The sequence below is a fragment of the Pituophis catenifer genome, unplaced genomic scaffold (assembly GCF_029215685.1).
Source record: "Pituophis catenifer annectens isolate HBS135680 unplaced genomic scaffold, rPitCat1.0.hap2 SCAF_2, whole genome shotgun sequence".
Lineage (NCBI taxonomy): Eukaryota > Metazoa > Chordata > Lepidosauria > Squamata > Colubridae > Pituophis > Pituophis catenifer.
Genome location: NW_027256882.1, coordinates 29,005,624 through 29,014,042, shown reverse-complemented (window position 1 = coordinate 29,014,042; position 8,419 = coordinate 29,005,624). Strand labels below are relative to the sequence as shown.

Sequence of the window (8,419 nt, the reverse complement as noted above, 5' to 3'; positions counted from 1 at the left end):
TGTAATTCACGCCTGATTCCATGGAGAAATCTCATGAGTGTCGAGATTGTGGGAAAGGTTTCATTAGAAATTCCCATCTCCTGAGACACAAGACCACACACACAGGAGAGAAACCCACTGAATGTCCTGACTGTGGGAAAAGCTTTAGTGATAATTCCAGCCTGGTGAAACACCAAAGGATTCACACAGGAGAGAAACCCTTTGAATGTCTTGACTGTGGGAAACGTTACAGTCAGAATTCCCACCTGGTGATACACCAGAGGACTCATACAGGAGAGAAACCCTTTGAATGTCCTATCTGTGGGAAAAGCTTTAGTGATAATTCCAATCTGCTGACACACCAGAGAACTCACACAGGAGAGAAACCCTTTGAATGTCCTGACTGTGGGAAACGTTACAGTCAGAATTCTCACCTGGTAACACACCAGAGGACTCACACAGGAGAAAAACCCTTTGAATGTCCTATCTGTGGGAAAAGCTTTAGTGATAATTCCAATTTGCTGACACACCAGAGGACTCACACAGGAGAGAAACCCTTTGAATGTCCTGACTGTGGGAAACGTTACAGTCAGAATTCCCACCTGGTGATACACCAGTGGACTCACACAGGAGAGAAACCCTTTGAATGTTCTATCTGTGGGAAAAGCTGTAGTGATAATTCCAATCTGCTGACACACCAGAGGACTCACACAGGAGAGAAACCCTTTGAATGTCCTGACTGTGGGAAACGTTACAGTCAGAATTCCCACCTGGTGATACACCAGAGGACTCACACAGGAGAGAAACCCTTTGGATGTCCTATCTGTGGGAAATGTTTTAGTAATAATTCTAGCCTTGTGAAACACCAGAGGACTCACACAGGAGAGAAACCCTTTGAATGTCCTGATTGTGGGAGATGTTTCAGTCGCAATTACACGCTGGTGACACACCAGAGGACTCACACAGGAGAGAAACCCTTTGAATGTCCTGATTGTGGGAAGAGTTTTAGTCACAGTTCCAGTCTGGTGACACACCAGAGGATTCACACAGGAGAGAAACCCTTTGAATGTCCTATCTGTAGGAAAGGTTTTTGTGATCATTCCAGCCTGATGAGACACCAGAGGACTCACACAGGAGAGAAACCCTTTGAATGTCCTATCTGTGGGAAAAGCTTTAGTGATCATTCCAATCTGCTGACACACCAGAGGACTCACACAGGAGAAAAACCCTTTGAATGTCCTATCTGTGGGAAAAGCTTTAGTGATAATTCCAATTTGCTGACACACCAGACAACTCACACAGGAGAGAAACCCTTTGAATGTCCTGACTGTGGGAAACGTTACAGTCAGAATTCCCACCTGGTGATACACCAGTGGACTCACACAGGAGAGAAACCCTTTGAATGTTCTGTCTGTGGGAAAAGCTTTAGTGATAATTCCAATCTGCTGACACACCAGAGGACTCACACAGGAGAGAAACCCTTTGAATGTCCTGACTGTGGGAAACGTTACAGTCAGAATTCCCACCTAGTGATACACCAGAGGACTCACACAGGAGAGAAACCCTTTGGATGTCCTATCTGTGGGAGAAGTTGTAGTAATAATTCTAGCCTTGTGAAACACCAGAGGACTCACACAGGAGAGAAACCCTTTGAATGTCCTGATTGTGGGAGATGTTTCAGTCGCAATTACACGCTGGTGACACACCAGAGGACTCACACAGGAGAGAAACCGTTTGAATGCCCTGATTGTGGGAAAAGTTTTAGTCACAGTTCCAGCCTGGTGACACACCAGAGGATTCACACAGGAGAGAAACCCTTTGAATGTCCTGTCTGTAGGAAAGGTTTTTGTGATCATTCCAGCCTGATGAGACACCAGAGGACTCACACAGGAAAGAAACCCTTTGAATGTCCTGACTGTGGGAAATGTTACAGTCAGAATTCCCACCTGGTGAAACACCAGAGGATTCACACAGGAGAGAAACCCTTTGAGTGTCCTATCTGCAGGAAAAGTTTCAGTCAGAATTCCCACCTAGTGATACACCAGAGGACTCACACCGTGGAGAAATCTTTGAAATGTCCTCCAGAAGTTAAAACTGTTTTAATCAGCTGAGAAACAGTTTGGACACAACTTGGATGGACTGCCCAAGAACCTATACGAAGTCTGTCCGCAAGCAGCCGCAAAAAGAGTCAGGCAGCAGTGCAACAGGTGTCAGGACGTGGGAGGCCTGGCTGCGATGGTCCTAAGGAAAGTGGGTAAGATATGCCCCAAAACTAAAACCTGGTGGTTATTTTGGGGCCCAAAAGAAAATAAAACTGGATCTTATTTTCGGAGAAACACAGGGTATGTATATATGTATAATCTATCTCCAGCACTTCCGGGTATATATGATGATAACTCTTTGCAATTCTATGAACTCATGATTGACCCAAGTCAACAAATAAATGTCATAACTGAATGGGTATTTGAGATGTCTATAGAAAATGTAAATAATTAATGTAAGAGGTTAAGTTAGCATTTTGGCATCTTTGCCTTTTATTGTATTGTATGCCTTTGGATCTGTTTTTTTAAAAATATTGTGCAGCCATTTTATAAACCATAATTAAACTAACCCTTTTATGTGAATCTTGCAGGCAAAAAGAATGCCAAAGGGAGCACTGTGGAGAACTGAATCACAAGCAGAGCCACTTATTGGCCCTGGGCGCCCGAGAGAAGTACCAGCTGGCCATTTCAAAAGGGGTGGGAGCAGTTTATGCAGTGGGCAAGCCGCGGGACACAGTCTGAACCTCCTCAGTTGTGGAGCCTCCCCTGATAATTCCAGCCCGGTGAAACACAAGAGAACTCACACAGGAGAGAAACCCTTTGAATGTCTTGACTGTGGGAGATGTTTCAGTCAAAATTACACACTGGTAACACACCAGTGGACTCACACAGGAGAGAAACCCTTTGAATGACTTATCTGTGGGAAAGGTTTTTGCGATAATTCCAACCTGGAGAGACACAAGAGGACGCACACAGGGGAGAAAACTTTCAAATGTTCAATCTGTAGATGTTACTTCAGACATAAACCATCACTTATTGCACACTACGAAATACATATGAGGCAAAAGTAGATGAGTTTAGAGAAGGCTTTTCCTTTGTAATCTCCCATTGAAACTGTGGGTGAGAAATTGACTAATTGAATTCTGGCCTGATTCTTTTTACTCAAACATATCTCAGGATTAGATTTATAGATAGAGAGAAAAGGGAAATGGAAAAAGGCTTACTTTTTTGGTTATCAGCAGAACGTTTTGTTTCTGGTTATTGGCAGCAGTTTCTGGATATTTCCTTTTGTAGAAGTAGTGAAATTCCTCATGGCTTCTGGATGATAGTTTTGAAGATTGATTATGTAACTCCCATATGTGGAGTTTCAGTCTTCTACCTTGGTTTCCTCTAGATTTTTAGTCCCAGAATTCCCCAGCCAACATATAAATAGTCCTCAAGATACAACTGTCATGACCTTGCAATTATGGTTGCATGTTGCAACGGCTGTTAAGTGAGATTGCTTTTCTTAACTACCCGAATCATTTCTTACTCCCATTGGGTCCCTGCAGTCCTTAGGTCTGACTCCCACCCCACCAGGCCTCACACCCTCCTCCTCATCTGTTAAAGATCTCTGATCCTCATGTCGGGGAAGGATGGGAGGACACGTATCCCTGGGCCTCATAACTGTGTCCTGGAAGCAGCCACCATTTTCAGTGGGCCCCGGATTCATCCCTGGGCCATGGGATAGACATGTGGAAGCGGCTGCCATTTTGCCACACTGTCCACACTGTCGCGCAGAAGAGGGACAAACATCTCTGTTTGCTACCTTAACATGAGGAAAAACATGTACAGTTGAAAATGTTTCATTTTTAAAAATGCATCATGTTAGAAGTATCGGTAGCTTTTGACAAGGGAAAAAATGGGTTTGTCAGTGTTGCTATGAACATTAGGGCAAAGCAAGAAGCTCAGAGTTGCCACAAACTGCAAGATGGGCAGCGATTAAATTTAATAATAAATGAATTTAATAATAAAAAGGTAACGTAAAGTTCATTTCCCAGCTCCTGCTGAGTGATGTGGATTCCACAGATACAGTGGGTTTCTAATACACTACAATTGTTAACTTGTATTTTCCTTTAAAAAAATAGGTCAGGATTTCTTTAAAGTTTTCCAAATAATCCCTACAAGTAAAGAGAGGAACATTATTTGGAGCAATGAACAGATATTTAAGCTATGCAAATGAATGATCCTGATTTTGCTGAGTTTAGACATAGCCAAAGAATACCAAGTTTGTTCATTTCACTAACACAATTCAGAGGACTGGTTCCAATTTTTTTTCTAGTGGATCATATTGTTGGTAGGTAGTGCAGGCTGTCTGTGGATATATTGACCCTGTAAAGTACAGCATGCTACACAGGAAGTGCTTTGTATGGCATCTTGAGTTCCTGAATGAAAAGGAAATCAATAAAATATACCTTGCGGTTCTTTTATTCCAGATTCCTCCATGCAACAGAGCTCAGATCCGATAGCTAAAAGACCACTAAAGGTAAAGGTTCCCCTCACACATATGTGCTAGTTGTTCCCGACTCCAGGGGGCAGTGCTCATCTCCCTTTCATAGCCGAAGAGCCAGCACTGTCCGAAGACATCTCCGTGGTCATGTGGCCGGCATGACTAAGCACCAAAGGCTCACGGAACGTTGTTATCTTCCCACCAAAGGTGGTTCCTATTTTTTTTTACTTGCATTTTTTATGTGCTTTCGAACTGCTAGGTTGGCAGAAGCTAGGACAAGTAACGGGAACTCACCTTGTTATGCGGCACTAGGGATTTGAACCGCTGAACTACCGACCTTTCGATCGACAAGCCCAGTGTCTTAGCAACTGAGCCACCGTGTCTCTAAAAGACCACTATTACATTCCAAACCTTACTGGATCTGCACTGAAAATGACAGTGCAGGCTGTCCCTCTAAAAAGGTTAGCCTGGTTATTAATCAACTATATGTTTTGGTGGGATATTTTACTCTTCCCTTTTGTTTTCTTTAAAATGTAAAAATATTTCTTCTACTATATATTGACAATCACCCCCTCTTTCTTAGCCTCCATTTTCTCAGCCCTGCTGCATACTTTCTGTGACCTAATGGAGATTTCCATGCATGTAGATTTAGAGAATTTACACATGGCATTTAGCAGATATAAAATTTCCTCCTCCAGGAACCAAGCTTCTTGCTGGGAGCTCTTGGATGCAGCCCTGGCCAGCAGGAGTGAAGCTGGCTCCCCTGAAGTGTCTGGCATGATAGTGCTGCCATGTCCTAAAATCTTGGTGTCTGCAATGGAGAGCAAAATCCAGATTCTTCTCTCTGCTCTAGTGCGGCATCAGGATTACGCCTTAGTATATTTGCGGTACAAGGCAGCCCTCGTTTCCTGCCGCTTGGGACTTGGAACGGTAAACAGCGTCAGGTTCAGGGAGCAGCCAGATTTTGCTCTCCATTGCGGATGAGAGACGAAAGCTTGCAGGGGCCCGATCTGGCATCTGTAATGGAGAGTAAAATACAGCTGCTCCCCGAACCAGATGCCGTTTACCGCTCCGAATCCCAAGCAGCAGGAGATGAGGGCTGCTTTGCACCACTGGCTGGTGCAAACATACCGAGGCGAATGCTGATGCCGCACAAGTTCAAGTAGTGCTTTGCTCCCGCACTTCTTCGCCTTCCCTGTGAAGAAGGCAAGAGTAACTTGAATCAATGCTCCATCCAACAAGGGATTGAGAGTATTTTTGATGTCCTTGAGAATCCAAGAATGTCAGTGGTGGAAAAGATCCACAGATCTGCCTATTATGGGAAAGCAAAGGTTATAGAACACAGCCGATTATGCCCGGGAGGATCCACACTGGGAGTGGTTGGCACAGGAAGTCTTCAGACTTCTGCCTGGAAAACGGGAGAATTATCAAGAATCTTTATACTACCTATCTTGTAGGAGTAGCTGCACACCGACACTATTCAAAGATACACAAAGGCTATCCCCTTCACCTACTTCCACATAACGCAAGGGTCCTCAAACTTTTTAAACAGGGGGCCGATTCATGGTCCCTCAGACTTGTGGGGGGCGGACCAGCTGGGTGGGCGAGGCTAGGTCATGTGAATGTGTGAGCATGGCTTCTTGTCATGTGACTGTGGGCATGGCCAATTTAGCAGTCCATTAAATAATATACAGTGACCCTTTTTTCTATTCTTTTTATGCATGAAGTTTTTGCTCTAGGGGGGAGAGGTTGGCAATGCCTGGGGAAGGAAAGGCATGCTTTCTGCAGGTCTCATGACTATATTTAAAGAGCCAGCTGATGTCATTGGTGTTGGGAGATTCATTGGTGAGATGATAGTGACTGGATTAGCGATGTTCACTGGTGCAGTAACGAGTTGGTAAATTGACGTGTGGTGAGTATTAACAGAGAAGTCATGGACAAAGAAAGGGCTGACCAAACAGGATGGCTTAAGTTCATTGGGCTGGAGATGTTAACCACACTCCAAACATTGGCTGGGCTTCTCATATATATATATATATATATTTAATTTGATTTATATGCCGCCCTTCTCCGGAGACTCAGGGCGGCTTACAATGCGCTAAGCAATAGCCTTCATTCTTTCGTATATTTATACAAAGTCAGCTTATTGCCCCCACAACTGGGTCCTCAATATTCATTGCAGCAGCCACAATACAAGGAGCTGCTCCTTTGGTACTCGCCTCCCCCAAATTGTCAGCAGCTGTGCTGCTTTCTCCGGGGAATCGGCTGCTTCCCAAGCACTCAGAAACTCTGCTTATGACTCATAGATATTTTATGCAAAGGATATGCTGGCTAGGAAGTTCTGACCTCAAAATCTGGAAGACATTCAGGATGCAGAAGGATGAAACTGAATCTTGCATTTCTCTAAGACACATTAAAACTAACATGATGGAAATAGCAGAATATATAAAAAGCAATCCTCTGTACAATAAAAAGATAAATTAGGCACCCCTCCCAAACATACTAACACTATATATATCTAACAAAATTGAGCAAATTAAAAGGCAGCCCCACACAAACGCCAGAGGAGTTAGTCACAGGGCCAGGCAGAAGCCACTGTCCAGTCAGAGGAACCCTCCGTTTCCTCAGAAGAAAAGTCTGAAACTAACTCAGATTGAAAGATGAAAAAGATCTGTTTTCTGGAGAGTAAGGGCGAGCCGATTGCAAAGTGAACTGAATTTTGAAAGCTGCAGCCTTGAATTTGCTGTTGAATCAGCACGAAGAGCTCAATGAGTAGATTTGTGGGGAAGATGATGATCCAGGTGAGTGTAATGGTGAAAGCTACAGGTTAGAGCAGTGGTTCCAGTGGTGAGATTCAAAATTTCTTACTACCACCTCTGTTGTTGGGCTGTAATCTGGTCTCTTCTACTACTTTTCTCTTTGCAGACATCTTGTCTGTTGCTCTGGTCACTGCAAACAGCCAGTCTGTTACATTTCTCTCTATGGTCCTTGGACCCCCACCTCAGGAATTTCTCCTTGTGGCTTTTCCTAAAATGGTGCTTGTTCTCCTCAGCAATCAAACAAGCTTTCAGGGTTTCCAAACGCAATTCCTGCTCTGGTTTGCAAGCAAATACTGCAGACACTATGTCCCACGTTTCATCCAGACTTTTTAACACCAACAGCACCCTCTGAGATTCAGGAATCTGCATCCCATGCTGTTCTAACTCAATAAATAAAGTCTACATATGTATAAAATGCTGCTCCACAGATTTATGTGGTGCAAGCTGGGCTCTGTATAATTGTCTTGACAATTGCACAATATTGCATGCTGACACATTCACGTGCACACTTCTCAACTTCAGCCAGACTTCATGTGCAGTTTTTAAATTAGCCACACTGATAAATTGTTCATCTTCTAAACTCAAGATTATGTAGGACATTGCTTTATCATGCTGCCTCTGACCTGCAGCTGCTAATGGTGCCTGGGGTGGATTAACAACAATATGCTAGAGCTCCTTAGCCTTCAGGAAACATTCCATCTTTGCAGCCCAAATAATATAATTCTTCTGACCCAATCGAGGCAGAGAGCTCTCCTTGAATTCAACAGCCATCCTGCAATCCTTCTCTGCCTGGTGTTTCTTTTAACACAGGCAGTCCCTTAGCTTAATTACAGTTCAGACTTTCTGTGTGCTCTGGGCCCATAACCTGTCAGAGTTTGCAGCAATCCTCTCTTCTGTTCCTGTTAGTATCTTACTATATCTAATTCTGTCAACACCATATAAAAGCCATATAATTTAGCATCTTTTTCATACCTAGATTCAGTGGTGGGTTGCTCCCGGTTCGCACCGGTTCACAAGAACCGATAGTAAAAATTTTTAGTAGTTTGGAGAACCAATAAGATTGGCTGGCCACACCCCTGAACTGGTCCCCG

The 8,419-nt window shown here is 43.8% G+C and overlaps 1 protein-coding gene across 1 annotated transcript; it reads left to right on the top strand.

Moving 5' to 3' along the window:
- Positions 1 to 4,371, top strand: LOC139311980 (zinc finger protein 850-like). The gene is made up of 3 exons (XM_070936500.1): positions 1 to 1,995; positions 2,781 to 2,864; positions 2,949 to 4,371. The coding sequence occupies exons 1-3, from the start codon at positions 21 to 23 to the stop codon at positions 3,089 to 3,091; spliced, it is 2,202 nt and encodes a 733-aa protein (XP_070792601.1). The 5' UTR covers positions 1 to 20; the 3' UTR covers positions 3,092 to 4,371.
- Positions 4,372 to 8,419: the final 4,048 nt, after the last annotated feature.

Coding starts and splice junctions, on each gene's coding strand:
- LOC139311980 (XM_070936500.1), top strand. CDS start 21: ATGGAGAAATCTCATGAGTGTCGAGATTGTGGGAAAGGTTTCATTAGA. Junction 1,996..2,780: donor TATCTGCAGGAAAAGTTTCA/GTCAGAATTCCC, acceptor TCAGTTGTGGAG/CCTCCCCTGATAATTCCAGC. Junction 2,865..2,948: donor ATGTCTTGACTGTGGGAGAT/GTTTCAGTCAAA, acceptor TCTGTGGGAAAG/GTTTTTGCGATAATTCCAAC.